At 25.7% G+C, this 18432-nt stretch overlaps 1 protein-coding gene across 9 annotated transcripts; it reads left to right on the top strand.

Moving 5' to 3' along the window:
- Positions 1-8: 8 nt before the first annotated feature.
- Positions 9-18134, top strand: LOC145202483 (uncharacterized). 9 transcript variants are annotated; one of them, XR_016450573.1, is made up of 29 exons: positions 9-122; positions 241-312; positions 495-605; positions 890-984; positions 2485-2602; positions 3739-3841; positions 4246-4402; positions 4513-4674; positions 6906-6976; positions 9119-9211; positions 9405-9502; positions 10726-10842; positions 11847-11927; positions 12068-12149; positions 12349-12441; positions 12513-12577; positions 12776-12851; positions 13185-13280; positions 14684-14760; positions 15100-15251; positions 15398-15494; positions 15652-15812; positions 15891-15965; positions 16132-16206; positions 16435-16551; positions 16653-16733; positions 16832-16955; positions 17251-17290; positions 17908-18134. XR_016450573.1 is itself a non-coding variant. In XM_090081232.1 (29 exons), the coding sequence occupies exons 1-29, from the start codon at positions 88-90 to the stop codon at positions 18035-18037; spliced, it is 2805 nt and encodes a 934-aa protein (XP_089937358.1). In that variant the 5' UTR covers positions 10-87; the 3' UTR covers positions 18038-18134. The 9 variants fall into 9 exon arrangements, 4 of the variants coding, with proteins under 4 accessions (XP_089937359.1, XP_089937358.1, XP_089937360.1 ...); XR_016450572.1 differs by having other exon boundaries at positions 14684-14774; positions 15149-15251; XM_090081232.1 differs by having other exon boundaries at positions 10-122; positions 15149-15251.
- Positions 18135-18432: the final 298 nt, after the last annotated feature.

The raw sequence follows: 18432 nt of genomic DNA, 5'->3' as shown, positions 1-18432 counted from the left end.
GTAAGTTAGAAAAACAAAACTAAATCTAATTTTCGTTACAATTTTTTTTTTATTCAAGTAAAGAAAACAAATAGATAATACTAACAGATGGGAAAAAATGAAGTTTACAGTTTTAGAAAGCAGTAAATATAGTTAGCTGTATATTTTCTAGTTGAATATAATTTTGAGTTTATTTTCATTTAAATTTTTTGAAGCTATTGTTTTTTGATATAAACTTTTTTTAATTATAATTTTTTTTAGTTTCTTAAAAAAACGATGTTTTCGTGCATGGCAAGTTTCTGTCTTAGGAAAAGTTACAACTGTTTCTGCTTGGTTTGTTTTTCTGTTTTTTATATGCAATGCTTTGAAACATGTTCATTAAAGGTAGAAAAAGGAAAACTAGTTATAAATTAAATAGCAGAGTAATTTACATGAAATTGTGTGCCAAAATGGTGTTAAGTATATGCTTATTTCTATAAACAGTTAATATGTGGTTCTTTATGTTTATACTACAGTAACCATTATCAAAAGCAGTTGGTTAAAAAATGTATCATAAGGTGGGAAGAAAAACATTTATTTAGTCGACGTGAATGGAAACTGAATATCAGAGCTGAATATTATTACAGGTGTTTCTTTAATCTACTTAAGTATATTAAATCAAATCTGGTTTTAGTGAATTGAAATTTATTTTGCTGGTTCTTTTCTCTGATTGGTAAAGTGTTGAACTTCTTAAAGAGATTTTTACAAATGCTTATGATATTTAATATGACATACAAATACATGGTAAAGACTAACAGAAAAAGTATTCCCTGAACCTTGAACTCTCACAATGAACTTTTAAATCCTAAGTTATATATGTAGTAATTAAAATTATCAAAATCAGAAATTGAAGCTTTTATTTTTTTTGTAGATTTCAAACATGGCAAATAACATTTCGTACATGGACCAAATTTGTTTTAATAAAAAGAAAACAAAAAGCTGGTTTAAGTCAAGCTAATTTGTTTGGTGAGTTGATATTTTATTGCTTTAAAAATTAATTTTCAATAATAGACAATTTGGATAATGATCAGGTGATTAATATTGTATAGTCATCGATTTTTTAAAATTCATTACTTTTTTTCATTTTGCAAAAGTCTTTCCAAGCCTATCTTAAAATTTAATTATCAGATTTTCATATCAAATTTTTCTTCTCTTAAGCTAGCAACATGCTCACACAATAAAAAGTTGATATTAAATGCTTATAAAATGAAAAATATTTAAAATTTTATTAAAACCAAATTAATTTAGTAGGATTCAACAGGTGTTTCTCTTATTTTACTTTTAATAGTTTTTAGAAAAGCAATGATTAAACAACTTTCTCAATTAACTATTAATAATTGAGTTTTTAACATAAAGGATAAGTTTTTACTACATAGTATAAGGCATTTATCTTAAAAAAATATGAAAACAAGAGTCAATAAAAAAATATAGACATTCTTTTTTAGTGTAATAAGTAAAATAAAAAAATGCTTAAATAATTTTCACAATGTTGATCCTGTAAGTATTGAAACTAACCTTTTTTGTTGGTTTGATATCAACTTCTTATTTTTATCATCCTTTATTTTTTAAAAATGCTTTGCAAAGACCAATCATTTTTTAAATTTGATATTTGAAGCTTTATTCTGGATTTTCACAATCCTTTTTTAAAAAAAGCACTGGCTCATTATCAGAATTAAACTTTGTTATGTGACACTACAAAAAGGCTGTAAAATTTTTAAGTCAGTTCTTTTATTACAAGTTCTAGAGGAAGGGCTATGAAAGAGGTAAAAGTAAACTGTTTTCTCACTTTTTACAATGGTGTTACAACTGCCTCATGAATCCCACTATTAAAAAATTACCTGAAAATCTTGTAAATAAAAAATATCTGAAGCACTACATTTTTTTAAATCTATGTTTAAAAGATGTCTAATTTTTATTTTGTGCTACTGTTAATTCAATTTATCATCTAAATGTTTGTACAGTTGTACCGTAACTGTTCTGCATTAAGTAAGTTTATCAAACTTGTTGCTTTGTAATTTTTAGATATAAAAAATTGTGTAAAAGTATTAAAAAGAAAATTTTTTTTAAGAAGAAATTTTTTCTCAGCCATTTTTATATCTAAAATGTTTTTTAAAAGATTGATTTTTTATCTTTTGCTTCTTATTTTTTATTTGTTCATTAATGTAATATCTTTATTTTGACAAGTTAGGTTAATATTTTTTATTGAATATTTTGTAAGTTTAAAAATACTCAGTTTGCAAATATAGTCTCTGCCATGTTTTTAATTGTAATGATTTTTTCTTTAACTAATTTCTTCATATAATTTTCTTACTTGAAACCTAATTCAAATTGCTCAAGGACTAAGCACGCACTGTAACTTTAAAACTTCTAAAATTTTCCTTTGGCCTAAAAAAAATAAAAAAATAAATAAATAAGTAGATAAAAAATGTTCTTTTCTTGTTTTTTTTACTTTTAAATTTTCTTCAGCTCAAAGGTTGCTGTTAAAGCAAACATTTAAAGCATGGAAGATTTTCATAAAAAGAAAAATGTTTTACAACACACAGAAGAGTAAAGCAGATGCAAAATTCAGACTAATCTTGTTGTGGTATTTCTTTCTTAATTTGTTAGTAAATTGCTTTTTGTAATGTTTTAAAAGTTTTGCTTAAAGGCGGCAAATTTAATGTTTTAAAAGTTTTGCTTAAAGGCCACAAATTTGTTAAAAAATGAAATGTATGTATATATCTACAAATGCAGGGAAAATAGGAGAATTAATAATTGAAGCTTTTTCTAAAATTTATAAAGTAGTTTGTTGGTATTTTACAATATTGATCCTGTAAGTATTGAAACTAACCTTTTTTATTGGTTAGTTATCAACTTCTTATTCTTATCATCCTTTATTTTTTAAAAATGCTTTGCAAAGACCAATCATTTTTTTAATTTGATATTTGAAGCTTTATTCTAGATATTCTTAAAATTTATTCTATGGGTTTATCAAATATTCGCTGCGCTCATTCAATGGTCATTCTTACTCCATCAAGGAGTTTGTTTTAAGATTATTTTATTCAGCACTATTTTCATACTTTATTCTTACTCCAACAAGGAGTTTGTTTTAAGATTATTTTTTATTCAGCACTATTTTCATACTTTATTCTAACTCCATCAAGGAGTTTGTTTTAAGATTATTTTTTATTCAGCACTATTTTCATACTTTATTCTTACTCCATCAAGGAGTTTGTTTTAAGATTATTTTATTCAGCACTATTTTCATACTTTATTCTTACTCCATCAAGGAGTTTGTTTTAAGATTATTTTATTCAGCACTATTTTCATACTTTATTCTTACTCCATCAAGGAGTTTGTTTTAAGATTATTTTATTCAGCACTATTTTCATACTTTATTCTTACTCCATCAAGGAGTTTGTTTTAAGATTATTTTTTATTCAGCACTATTTTCATACTTTATTCTTACTCCATCAAGGAGTTTGTTTTAAGATTATTTTTTATTCAGCACTATTTTCATACTTTATTTGTTAATAGAAGTCATTTTTGCTGGAATAAAAAAAACAAAAAAAAAAAAAACAAAAACAAAAAAACATGGTTATCTTCTTTTTTGTTTTCTAATATACATATATTGGAATGTCTTTTTATATGCAGTGTACATTTATTATTTCTATCTTGAATGATGTAGACTTAAGTGACTGTTTATGATTTGCATATATATTTATTTTATTTTTTTAAAAGGAAGTACTGGCATATATGGGCATGTTGTTATGAGATCAAATACAAAAAAAAGCATAAAAAATTAATTGCTTTACATCAATGGGCAGAAAATATGTTGGCAAAGGTTTGTTGCTTGAGTACCAAGATTACATTTACCTAAATATTTTTTTCTTATTGATTTTCATTAAAGTTTAATTGAATGATTTTAAGAACAGGTGAATGGTTCTAAGATCAAATGAATGAAATGGTTCATTACCTTTTTATTTTATTTGTAAAGGGGATTTACAAATCAAGATGACTTATGTTTATTTGAATTATTTTAGGAAAATTTCAAGTTGGATGACTCCTAAATTCTATATTGAATGACATTAAATTTTTGTGATAACATTTTACAAGTTTATTTATCAAAAATGTAATACTTTTCATAAAATGTTTTCTTTGAAGAATAAAATGCCTTTTTTTTGTATATTTTTTTTATATTTATGTTGGTCTTTTATATATTTTTTCATTTTTCTTTAATTTTCTTAGTTTTTCCTTTGTTGGAAAAATGCTTATGCTAAACACTGCTGTCTCATGAAGAAGTTTCAGTTTTTTTGCTTAAATCAAAATATTGATTTAATGGTTAACTCCCTAAAAAAATGGAAGAAATATTCAGCAGTCCAAGTTAATAAGAAAAGACTCACCGGTTGGATGTTTTTCTTTCTTATTTACTAAACTATTAAGTGTAACTTTTAATTATATATTAATCAATCACTTTGCAGATTATGCTCTGATAATTAACCAATCACTTTGCAGATTATGCTCAAGAAATATTTGCTCAAAATTTAATGAATACTTATTTAAATCATTGGAAAAGAGCATATCAATCTTTATTAAATATCAAAGAAACAGAGTTGTCAATTCAACTTGTCAGCAAAAATAAAATCAGGCGAAGATACTTCTGTAAATTGAAATCATGTAAGCAAATCTCTATTTATTCTTTTTTGCATACTAATATTAATTTAAGTTTTTGATAGTGGGTGAAAAATCGAAAGGTGGTAACTTAAGTTGGGTCATATTTGTTTTTGTTCTATTATTATTTGGCCAATTTTTTTATTTTTAAAAATGATAAGAGGTGGCGCAATAGTGAACAATAAATGTTCTTGTAATGGAAAGAAACAAGAAATAATGCAAAATTTTGTTTCTTAATCAATTAAATTGTTTCAAAACAAAATGGAAATAAAATATCATGACTTAAAGAGGTTCCAGTTTTTTTTTGAACTTAATTCACATATTGTTATGTAATCCATTGCTTATTTTGATACTTTTTTTAACAAAAAATTTAATGTTATTTAAAAGGCTTTTTGATGAGTACTGATAACTGCAGTATTGCTTTTACTTTTTGTCTAATGTTAATAAGTTAAAGGCATGGATTAAAGCATCTCCTCTATCTGCACAGTTATTAACTATTTTCATCTGTGTGGCAATTTCTCTGAACTGAATATAAATCTAATTCATTTACCAAAGGTTGAGTGGCATCAAGAAGAAAACTAGAACCTTCTCTACCCTGTTATTGATGAGAAGGTCAAAGTGATGAGATGCTCAGCTTTTAATGTAAGTTTTCAGTGGGTTTTCCAAACTCCAGATTTCAAGTCAGCATTTGAAGCTGTTATATTGAAGACAAGCCCAGACATTTTGTCTTTAAGATGCCAATTATCCAATAGTTCAAGGCAGGCACTAGCTTGGTCCTCACCTGTTCCTCTTATGATTTTGGAAAACCCAAGCAACTTTTCATCTCCATCTCCAGAAATCAGAATTGCAAATCTGTTTACTTTTACATTTGTCTGAACAAAATCTGGTAGGAGTTTTCCATTTCAGTGCAACAGAAATTGTACCTGTGTGTGATTCAACTCAGGAGTCAAAATGTATTTCCTTTTCTTTTTTGGAGCTAAATGAATGAGGTAGTCTTGTGGAAACACTGGAAAGTTCATCATCAAATACAAACTTAGTTTCAGAAGTGGAAGAGTTAGAATGTTCCAATAGAAGCAACCACTTCTTGGTGTTTCCTGACATCTTCAGCATCCCTTTCTTTTTGTTTTAGATGTTTTTCTTCTTTTTTTTTTTTTTGCTCTTTGAGATTCCTTTAGGGCTAAATGCTTATCTATACCTCCAAAGCTGGAGCTTCAGCCATTTTTTCCTAAACAACGAACTTCTTGCAGTTGGAGCTTCAGCCATTTTTTCCTAAACAACGAACCGTTATTTACATTAAAGAAAACTTCTGCTTCATTAAAACATTTAAGAAAATTATCTAATGAATGATTGAAAAAAATTAAAGTTCTAGTACTACTACTAGTCCACTACAGAATGATAGTTCTTAACTAAATGATAGCAATTTATAGTTAGAATGATGAATATGTAAATATTTAATAATTAAGTAAATATTTAAAATATAATTTACCTTGGAATCTTTGAAGAATTCAAATTAGAGACAACTGCATGTGATATAATGATTAAGTACTAAATTATAATTAACTTAATAATCATGTTCATAGGAATGGAGATTCATTCAGGAAATACAAACAGTCAAACATAATAGGAAATGAAAACAACTAAAAGTTAAATTTGAATTAAGTAAGCAAAAAAAGTTTGCAATAAAAATAATTTATTTCTTTTTAAAATCTCTTTTTACAGATTACTATATTTATTATAAAATTATAATGCATTTATTACATTTCACATAAAATAAAACTTAAACCACTACTTATTACCTACTCTCAGACTTCGAGGTTGTAAAGTATGTAAAATGAAACCCCTGAGTGAAAAACGAATTAGCTTCAGATAAGCACAAAAAAAAAAAAAAAAATGTTGTACCCCCTCTAAACATTACTGAATCTCATTTTTGGTTTAAGGGCTCCTCACATGTACAGAAGCAAGGGCAGCTATGAACCAAACTGATATTAAAAAATAACTTGAACACACTAATGTATATATATATATATATATATATATATATATATATATACCTTTAATCATACACAACTAACTTAAATTATCATTTTGCTTGCTGCAATTTTTTTTTACACATGGTAGTGGTAAAAACATAAGCTTTACTTTATCATTACTATGCTTTATGACTTTGATTTTTATAAAATTATAGAATTAAAGAATTTTAAAATTTGTTTTCTTTTTTAAAATTTATCATAATTTAGATGTCCTCTTGAGGAAAGTAAAGTATAAAAATTTGAAATCAGCTCACAAGCAGAACGAAATAAATGCAAAGGTTCTTTTTTTATATTATTTCTTTTCCTATTTGCTTTAAACTTTGATTGTAACCTGTAACCAGTTTATGAAAAAGGTTTATGCTTATGAATAGATTTGTTCAGGAGTAATTCATAAAAAAGTTTGTGCTTATGAAAAGGTTTGTACAGGAGTAATTTACAAAAAGGAAGTATCTGATCTGTTAATTGAACTCTTGCAAAGGAAAAAGAAAAACAGCTGGGTAGAAAGAGGGGGGGGGGGGGCTCTGGTAGAAATATTGGTATTAACACCAATACTTGCTTTAAAAAGTTATAAATACTTCCTTTTGTTATTTAAGTTGTATTTTAATTAAGATTTTGAAAAATTTGTTTTAAAATGGTGTAATCTAATTGAAAAGGTTATTTTTTGCCATTAAGCATTTCTTATGTGAAATATTAAATGTTCATTGGTTGCAGTATTGAAATAGTGGAAGATGTTGGTCTATTTTGAAATCCATTTTTAAATTACTTTATAAAACTAAACAAAATGTATTAGTGGAAAGTAAAAAATTTTCAACAAAAGTTTTCCTAAAAACTGGCTTTTAGTCCTAGTTGTTCTGCATTTTTTTCCCCTCAGGATTTGTGTTGTCTAAAGTTATTCCATCCAATACCTAAAAGTGTGTAAAATCCTTAATTTCAAATTTGTATGCATCACATGAGAAATTACAATGTAGCAGCAGTAGTTTTACTGAATTAACTGTTAAATAGTGTTACTGATAACTAGATTAAAGAATGCCTATTTCATCTTTTACGGGTTTAGTAATTTCTGTTGCCTGTATTTTTTCAAATTCTGTGGTAAAATAACTGCAAAAGAGAAACACTTGCTGTTGATTGCTAATAACAAGATTTTTTTTTTTCTTTTTTTTTCTTTCACTCTGTACAAGTTTAAAAAGAAAAACATCAATGTATTTGAACATTAAAATTAAAGAACCAAAAGAAAAAAAATAATTCAATCCAAATTTATCAATGTTACATGCTCAATCTGTTAAATTTTTAAAATTTAAGGTACATTATTTAGTTCTACTAATTATTTAAGCTTTACCTTCTGGAATCTTTTTAGTTTTAGCACCTTAAAGAACTCATTTGAAGCAGTTGCATACAGTTTCATAAAAAGTTAAAAATTATTTTACAATCATATGATGATAAAAACAAACATAAAATTATGTGCAGATGTAGCTTGGTTCTAAAAATAATTGTGTGAGAAAGCTTTTTGCTATGCTTAAGGATTATGCATGTATAAAGGTATGTGGTTGTGTCAATGTTAGTAAAAGTGTAAGGATAATAGAGGCTTAAAAAAGGCTTAAAAATGTATTAGAGTTAGGAGTTAAATGAAAGGAGTACTGAGGCTGAGTTTTAAGACTTAGGGTCTGCTTTTTGGTTAGGGAAGATCTTAATTAGGGGTTAATGTTAACGGTTTAGTTTCTGTTCCTCAGTGGGTTCTAACTGTAATGGTTTTCAATATAATACTCTTCTTAATGTATAATGGTGGTTAAAGCTCTTTATTAATTATATCAATAAATTACAATATAGATTTTCTAACTCCTAGATTCTGTAAATATGCAATTGTTGTTGATAATTTCTCCTCTTCTACAAGCTTCTCTTTTTATCACAAATGTTAGGGCTTCTGCTGGCTTCTTCTTTTTCATTTTTCTTTTTCTTCCAATTTCCTTCAATATATACATTTTTTGAGCTTTTATAGTTCTCTTAAACATCCTTAATTACTGTTTGTTGCTTGTTTCTATATCAACTGATTTTTTATTTATTTGACAGTATAAATATGTCTGCATGTGTCTGTCTTTGATGTTTCAGCTGTTTCTAATTTTTCTCCCCTATGATAGGCAAGTTAAATTTTGATATATTTCTAGATTTTTCTCCCTTACAATAGGCAAGTTAAATTTTGTTTAAATCTTATTTTGGATGTTTTTTTTATGAGGCCTCATAAAGATTGTTCTATGATTTATTTAACTTTTTTAAAGCTATGACTTATCTAATATCTTAAATTTAGTTTTACAAACGTGTATCGCAAAAATAAAATTCCTGTTTGTTTTCCTGTAATTAAACATTAAAACTGGTTTCCATTTATGAATCGTTTTTCTTAAAATCAATAATTAAAATTTTTGTTTTAGGTAAGAACTTTTATTGCATTTAAAAAATATGCTTGGATGAGCAAATTAAAGAAAGATCAAAAACATCATAGTATTCATTTTTATTCTATGAAGGTATCCATTAAGTTTTTTGTTTATAATTAGTTGTTTTTTTTCATAAAATGTCTAAGCTAAGATTAAAAATTTAAACTTTATTTTATAAAACTTATATTTTCTATTGATTAAGAATGCAGGTAAATAATGTATTCTACTTTTATCAAAAAGTATGTCACTTTTCTAACTTTGTAAGTTTTTATTTATGGTCAAGTTGAAGCACTCATCTCTGAATAAATGGATTTCAAAATGTAATCAGAAAGATGAGCTAAAGCAGTACTCTTTATCAAAAATAGCAGACAATTACTTCAGGTCAGTATTACCACAAAGTCAAAGAAAAAAAAAGAAAGTTTTTGATGATTGACCTTTCAAGGTTCATAGTAACCTAAAAATTGTATTTAACTCATTTGTTTCAATTTATTTGAGTTTAAGTTTTATGTTAAATTTATGTTAACTTTGATTGATTTTGATTAATTTTGATTGATTTGATTAAATTTGATTGAGTTAAAGGATTGTCATAAAATTTTGTAAAATCTAAATTTAGATAATTGAATCACAAAGCTTGATCATGAATCAAACTTGACAAATATAATTTATCAATCAATGGTCTAAACAATCAATGGTCTAAACAGATATGTCACATTTTGAACTTTTGAAAAATATGGAAGTTTGAAAGTGTTGTATTCTGCAAAAAGTTATAGTTTTTCAAATTGTTCTTTACTGTTGATGTAGGTGATTTTTCAATTTGTTTGCATAATCAGATCAATATCTTATATGGTAAACAAAGTATGGTAAAAAAAAGTATGGCAAAAAAAAAAAATATGGTAAAAAAAAAAATATAGTAAAAAAAAAAAGAAAAAAAAAAGGGAGATAACAAATAATATTAAAATTTGTGACATGTCTGGTTTTTCCCTTGTTGTCTTCAAACTTGCTCAATTGTTGAATTAAACTGTTAGTTGCACCATCATGTTTTAGTTGCACCATTATTTTAGTTTCACTATTCATCAGTTAAAAAAGTAAAACAATGATTATAACGGTTGCAAACAGAAGAAAATGAGATTGTGTCAATTTAAAATTTTTAACCATGCATTATCACACATGAAGTTGACTTCTTCAGCATTTAAAAGCTAGCCGCTTACAAATTGTACAATATTTTATTCTTTTCAAAATATTGATCTATTATACTAAATATTGGCTTATCATACTGAGTTTTTTCTTTGTCTATGATTGTCCCTTAACTTTATGGGAATTTTTTGGAGTCTTTTTAAAAAAATTTAGTACGTTTTTCATTTATGGAATATAAATCATTAACAAACGTTTAACTAATAAAATAAAAATAATACTTATTGTCTTTTTAAGTTATATTATTTTTTTTTTAAATTAAATGAAAATATTTATGATTTATTTCTTGAAAGTTAGGTTATACACTGTATGTATTGCATTTTTTATGAATTTTTATGAATCAGTTTGTATGAATTTGCTGTCATACCTTTACTAAAAATACAAATAGAGTGACTTAGTTTTTATATTTTTAGATATAGAAAGTTGTCTTTGTCAATGTTTCACTGGATATGCTTTTACAAGTATCAAACAAGAAAGAAGAAAAAACTTCAGTTGGCTGAGCAACATTATGATAAAACTCTCATGCCGAAGTATGATTATTTAATTTTTTTTCTGTTCAATGTTCGCCATTTTTTATGTGCACTGAGTGAGAGATTGTATTGCAGTGGTAAAAAAATTTTTTAGTTGAGTTTGAAAATGATAATGAAAAGGTTAACACCCATTTCTCATTTGAATATGCAGAATGTGAGAAATTATTTTTTTTTATTCAATATATGTGCATTTTAGTTTTTTACTAAAACATACAGTAAACTTAAACATGTTTGGGTGGCAGGGTAGTAAATGACACCTTCAATATTTTTTCATTTTACTGCCTTGATCTTCTTCTTTGTTTACTATTGTTTATTTTCTTTCAATCTTCATTCAAACTTCATTTTTCATCTCTTTGCTCAAATGTAAATATGGATAACTGTGATTGTAAAAACTTTTTTTACAGTTTTTGGTTACGTAAACATGTATGTATGTGTGTATGTGGTGAGTTTGCAATTACAAAACATCAAAAAAAAGATTACAGAGATTGTTTAAAAACCATCCCTGGTAGCAAATCTCCATGCTGACATTCCACGAAGGAGATGACATGTCAGCATGATAGGTGATTACTGCCGGTCACTTCATTGAGAACAACAAAATGCAGTATTAAAAAAAATTGCAGTAAAAAAGCAATAAAAGTTTCATCATAAAAAAAAGAAAAAGAAAGTACAAAAAAAAAAAACAAACAAAAAAAAACACTTAAAATGTGTTTTAAAGTGATATATGGTGTATTAAGTGAAATAAAATCTGTTTATTAGACCCATCTGTTTATTATTAGCTGTCATTTTAAAATACAATTGAGGTCATGTACTTCAGTACCTCATCTTTGCTTACAAAATTTTTTTGTCTTTCTAAAAGATAACAAGTTTAAATAATTACTTTTTGGACTGAATTGAAAATTTAGGTAATCAAATTCTAAATAATAGTTTTTTCTTACTATTTAGGTTTTTATTCTCTCTTCTTTATATTTCTTTTACTGTTTACATTTCTTTTACTACGTTTATAGATCTTTTAAATGTTGGTTTTCTTTCAAAAACCATTGTCTGACATTGAGGAGAATGGGTTTAGAAGCTCTTGAGTTTTATAGGTTAATATACAAGTTTTTTTTTAGTGATAATAGCAATTTTTAAAGTATTTCTTTAAAATCTATTTTGTTAATTTACTGTACTATTTTATCTTTGATTATCAGAATCATCATAATTATCATGACATTTTTATCTATTTTAGGAATTTAATATTTTCAAAAGTGTTTTACACTTGGTTAAGGGACTACAAACTTCATACTCATCAAGATGAACTTTATGAAGTTGTATGATCATTTTGTTTGGCTTCTTGTTTTATGCTTAAACAATTTTATCTCTAAATGAAATAATAATAATTTAATATTATGTTAAATTGGTATTGTAATGATAAAAGCGCAACAAATTATGGCATGTAGTTTATATAAAATGAAAAAGTAGCGATTTCATCTTTGCACTTAAAACTAAGAAATTTTTTTTTTGACTTAGGCTGTCCAATTCCATCATTTGCAAGCAAAATCATATTATTTCAAAATATGGAAGCGAAAAGCAAATATTAGGATATTATCATTTATGTTGAAGGTCTTTTAATGTTGTTAAATTTTCCAAATATTTTTTGTGTCTTTAAATAAAAAGATGGTTCTTTAATTTAGAAGCTAGCTGATGATCATTATAAATTAAAGATAAAGAGATTTTGCTTTCAACAATGGAAGTACAGGTTAGAAAAGCATTTGGTTGAAATATTGAAGTTCTAAATTGAATAATATTTTGCAGTCTGCTTAAACATTCTTGTTCTTATTGAAAGTGTTTTCTTATTTTTTAACAGTTTTTTTAAGAGAGTGTTAGACTCTACAGGATTTTTTTAGCTCTGATAAAGCATGTTGAGAGATTTTTTGATCAAACATAAAAATTTCAGGGAAAGAAACCTCAACAAAGCTTCATTGCACTTCAAAAATTCTATTAAAAAAAAAATTTGGCAATCTCTTAAAAAAGTAAGTTAAAATTTTTCAAATTCCACTTCTAGCTATTTATTGTTAACTTATTTATGTGTTAACTTATTTATTGTTAACTTATTTATTGTTAACTTATTTATGTGTTAACTTATTTATTGTTAACTTATTTATTGTTAACTTATTTATTGTTAACTTATTTATTGTTAACTTATTTATTGTTAACTTATTTATTGTTAACTTATTTATGTGTTAACTTATTTATTGTTAACTTATTTATTGTTAATTAATTAATTTGTTAACTTATTGTGAAATTTATTTTTGAATTTATGGTTGATTTATTTATTTTCAAGATATTTTATTTTGATTGCTTAGAAACATTTGTACTGTAAACAGAAAGTTGCAAAAGAAAATCATGCTGTATCTTATTATAATAGAAAAATTAAAAATGAAGTTCTCAAAAGATGGAAGGTGTAAACTTAAATACAGTTTTTTTAAATCTTGTTTTTTTCAATATAACAACTAAAAATCCGGACAAACTTTGTAGCTTCAATATGTCTAACAATGTTTTATAATTTTATAATCTACTTTTCATGTTGCCAATTTAATCTTCTACAATATACCATAGTCTTTATTACTTTAGAACTTAAATATGTCTAAAAGCTTGAATAATCAAAAGGCACTCCAAAAACCAGTGTACCCTTTTTTGAATTTTCATCCAAAAGAGGACAAAAGTTTATTGTTAATCACTTTCGCATTATAAATGTTCCATAAATAACCATGTACGATATACTGCAACAAAAGGAGAATAATATAGGACCAGAATAAAAGGTCGGAAGTGGTTGGAGTGCGAGAAAAATGCCTAAGAAACAGATAAAACACATAAAAAAGCAGATCGAAAGGAAGGAATGATATTTCACAGCGTAGCCAAAAGATTCAATATTTCCCAGCAGCAAAATTATCAACAAAAAGACAAGCATTCATTATCGTAAAAAAACTTAAAATTCAAATAGAACATCGGCTCAGAAAGCAGCTGTGTGTCATAAGTGCCAAAAACTTTGTTGCACTTTTTCGGAAAAAAATTGTGATCATTGACGACAAATCATATTTTCCTTAAAGTAAGACCAATCTTTCTGGGAATGCAGGATATTTTACTTTTGACCCGTAAAATGCAGTCAAGCTCAAAAGAAAAAGCAAGTATAAGCCAAAATTATTAGTTTGGATAGTCTTGTCTGAGAAAGGAGTCTAAAAGCATAATATTGCTCCTTTGGGCCAAGTAGTTGACAAGGATGTATACATTTCTGAATGTCTGATTAATTTATAGAATTTCATCAATGAGGCTCACAAAAATGATGAAATTGTGTTCTGGCCTGATCAAGCTTCCACACACAATTCAAACAAAGTGCAAGATTACCTAAAAGGTAAAAATATTGAATCTGTACCAAGAGACAAAAACCCTGCTAATAACAATAATTGAGTTCCCGAATTCAATTAAGGATTTTTAGATTGAAATTAAAAGATTGGTGTATGCAGATAGTTGGCAAGCTAAAAAATCTCTGCCAACTAAGAAATTCAATAGAATATTGTATGAAAAAAATTGACCAAAGTTGTGTACATTGACTTGGGGCAAGTATATTCCCAAGAATTGACTGTGTTTGTTGAAATGGACTGATAAACAAATTTTTTTTTTACTTATTTTTTAAATTACAAGTTATTATACTTTTTAAATTAATAAAATTGATAACTACGTTCAAAAGATATCCATTTTCAAAGTTTGTCCGAATTTTAAGTTGTCACATGTTATTATGATAATTGATTTTTACTATCTTTTTGTTATTTCATAATAACTGTGCAGAGTTTGTATCCATTTTTAGCTATATACACTATATGAAGTTTTAATCAATCAAATTTCAAATGAACGCTATATGAAAAAGTTAACAATATTGTGCAGGTTTTTTTTAAAAAGTATTTTTTATATTTTTTCCTCTTAAACTAAAGTTTTAGTTTAGTAGAATAAATAAAAAAAGTTACTAAGATAATGGAATAATGCTGTCACAAATAGTTTCCAAAATTAATAGAGAATATTAACATAATTAGTTACCACAATGATGGAGAATGCTACCACTAATAGTAACCAAAGTTAAAGAAGAACATAGCCATAAAATGTTACCACAATATGGGAACACTACTGCAAATAATTACTAAATTATGGAGATAATTTTAGAGAAAATCCTAATGCAATTTATTTTTTTTTGATTTTGTTTCCAAAATTTTATTTAAAAAATTTTAGATCTTGCTTTTGAAGATCATTAAATGGGTTTTCATCACTTTTAATATAGCTGGGTGATGTTTTGTTGGAAGAAATTTCATCGAATCTCAAAACATAACAAGATTCAGTTTGACTTAGCTGAAAGACATTACGAAAACCAGCTTGCAAATAAGGTGAGAAACAATCAACAAAGATTTCTTTTTGTGTTTTTGAATCTTATATTTAGAGTTATTTACTTATTTCATTTCTTTTCAGGTACATAACTGCCTGTGTACATCAACACATCTACTATCCAATAAATTTTTTCTTTTCTTTAAAGGTATTCTGTTCATTAAGATTTTTCTCTTCGAAATGCATTCAACAAAGACTTTACGAAGAGGAAAGTTTGATTAGAGCTCAAATAACACTGGAAAAAGGTATACAAAGGTTACACCAAAATACTTCTTGCCAAAAGATATTTACTTATAAATTTATTTATTTATAAACTTCTGTTGTTGATATTTTATTTTTTTGTCTATAAAACTGAACTTTGTTTATCATTATGTTTTTATTAAGTTTTAATGAATTGAACAGGAATATTAAGACATGCATTTCAAAAGTGGGAAAGATTAATGATTGATTTCAAATTTCCTTCTGGTCGAAATTATCTTTCAAAGAATCATTACAGAAGAACCTTTCAACGAAAAGTTTTAATAAAATGGAAAAGTTTTCAACAATTTTCTCACAAGACTAAGGTAGTATTATATCAAAATCCTCTTTGAGTTTTAATATCCATAAAAGTTAAGAATTTTAAAGTTATACTTTATTTAAAGCTGATGAAGCAGGTCAGCTCCAGATTTCTTACTCTTTGTGTGTGGAGAAGGTTTTATAACGTATGGTTAAAAAAGGTTCGTAGTTTTCATTCGCTATTTTTATTATCTACACTTATTTTTTTTTTTTTTTTTTTTTTTTGAAATCAGTACTTAATTATTTACTTGTAGAGTATTTTTGCTAAAATACAGAGTGCTCTATTAGTAAAATACAGAATGCTCTATTAATAAATCCTTTACTCAGCACCTCAGTCATCTTTTAAATGAAAGAAAAAACCATATGGTATTGTGGTGGTGGAGCATCCGTTTACAAAAAAAGGTAATAGTAAAAATATAATAACTGCTGCATTATTTTTTAAGTTAAAAGTAAAATTTTGTTCTGTACATTTTGCAAGTTCCTTTTAAAATTTTATTATAAAACATATGAAAAATAGTTGTGGAAATAATACAAACAAAACATAAATAAGAAAAGTGAAAAAAAAACACAAAGAAAGTATAAATGATAATACTGGAAGCAATTTTAGGAGTTTGTTCTTATAAATTTCAGGTATTCACTAGTTGGAAAATGTTTGTCTCGTTGGTTCAAGAGAAAAAGACGAAATACAAAGATGCATTAAAATGCAATGAAGCCCTTTTTGATAAAGCACTCATCAACCAGATGAGGGTAATTAGTTTAGCTTATAAAATAAGTTATTGAATTGTTTAATAATAACAATTATTTGGTAAAACAAATAATTTTTTATTAATAAATAATTTTTTTTTCAGTTTGCTATCAACAAAGACATGAGAAGAGAGTTGGTTAACCAAGACACGAGAAGAGAGTTGGCAAACCAAGATTTTATTGAGGTAAAAGTTTCTTTTGTCTTTACATTCTGCTGTAAATTTCTTCTTTTTTTCATGCGCATTTTCATATAGGAAATTTGTTTATTTATGCCTACTTTTAGAAGTCAATCGACTTGCGCGATCGAGTCCATAAGTATGCTTTCCATTGGCTTCTTAAAACAAAGAGCAGTCACAATAAGAAAGCTGACTATGTTCGGCACAATAAAGAACGCACAGCTGAATTAGGTGACCAATATTTTTAAATTTAACTTGTTATCTTTTTTCTATATAATTATTTTGTTAATTAAATTGTATTTTGCAAAATATAGTTTAGAAAAATAATTTTAGTAAAACTTACTTACTTCTACCAGATGGAAGGGGGACAGGGTGGTGGTAATCAAATACACATTATGTTGTACGATGTCTATTTGTTAATTTACATATTTCATATGCGACTTAATAAATTTTCATGCATATTTTCAATATATATTTCATATGAAAATAAATGAAACTACTGTAACAGTTTTCTATTTGTATTTAGGAAGTCCTACGATTGTGTTTGTATCTCCTGAAAAAGAAAGGTATTTATAATCAATTTGTTGTGCATATTTTATGTAAGAAGAAAACTACATTATCTTTTCTACATTATATTAACTTATTATCTTTTCTACATTATATTAACTTATTATCTTTTCTACATTATATTAACTTATTATCTTTTCTACATTATATTAATTTATTATCTTTTCTACATTATATTAACTTATTATCTTTTCTACATTATATTAACTTATTATCTTTTCTACATTATATTAGTTTATTATCTTTTCCACATTATATTAATTTATTATCTTTTCTACATTATATTAGTTTATTATCTTTTCTACATATTAACTTATTATCTTTTCTACATTATATTAACTTGTTATCTTTTCTACATTATATTAGTTTATTATCTTTTCTACATTATATTAACTTATTATCTTTTCTAAATTATATTAATTTATTATCTTTTCTACATTATATTAGTTTATTATCTTTTCTACATATTAATTTATTATCTTTTCTACATTATATTAATTTATTATCTTTTCTACATTATATTAGTTTATTATCTTTTCTGCATTATATTAGTTTATTATCTTTTCTACATTATATTATTTTTTTATCTTTTCTACATTACATTCATGTGATTTAGGCCACTCATCTTATCATGCAATCACACTCGTCCGAAACCACGCATACCAGATTACCTACGAGAGTCGTTCGACGTGAATGTTTTTGATTCTTCAAATTCGAAAAGTGAACTGCAAACAGTGGCCTTGTAAATCAGGGTGTTTTTTCACTAAATCAGGGTGATTTTTCACTATTGAGAAATTTTTTTTAGTGTCAAATGTTCAAAATGAAAATAAAGTGTAAAAAACAGCTTTTCTGTATCTTTAATGTGGCACAATTAGAAATACCAAACTAGACAAATTTAAGAATTAGTTCATCAATCATAACATGTTCATTTTTATCAATCATCACATGTGCAAAGTTATTATACATACTAATGATTAAAAACATTGAATTAACTAAATAATTGATTTTTCTTTCACAAACTTCCAGCAATTCTTGCACAAAGTTTGTAAAAAAAAAAAAAAAGAAAAAAAAAAAGGTATTTAAACTAGAGTTGTGTTTCAATCTGATTTCATGAGAAAATAAATTTTAAGACCAAAAGAAA

This window comes from Hydra viridissima, unplaced genomic scaffold (assembly GCF_058129835.1).
Source record: "Hydra viridissima isolate aposymbiotic clone 2 unplaced genomic scaffold, HvirCarnegie_v1 scaffold_3, whole genome shotgun sequence".
NCBI classification, from domain to species: Eukaryota; Metazoa; Cnidaria; class Hydrozoa; order Anthoathecata; family Hydridae; genus Hydra; species Hydra viridissima.
Note: the sequence above shows the minus strand (reverse complement) of the source record. Positions and strands in the feature narration are given on the sequence as shown.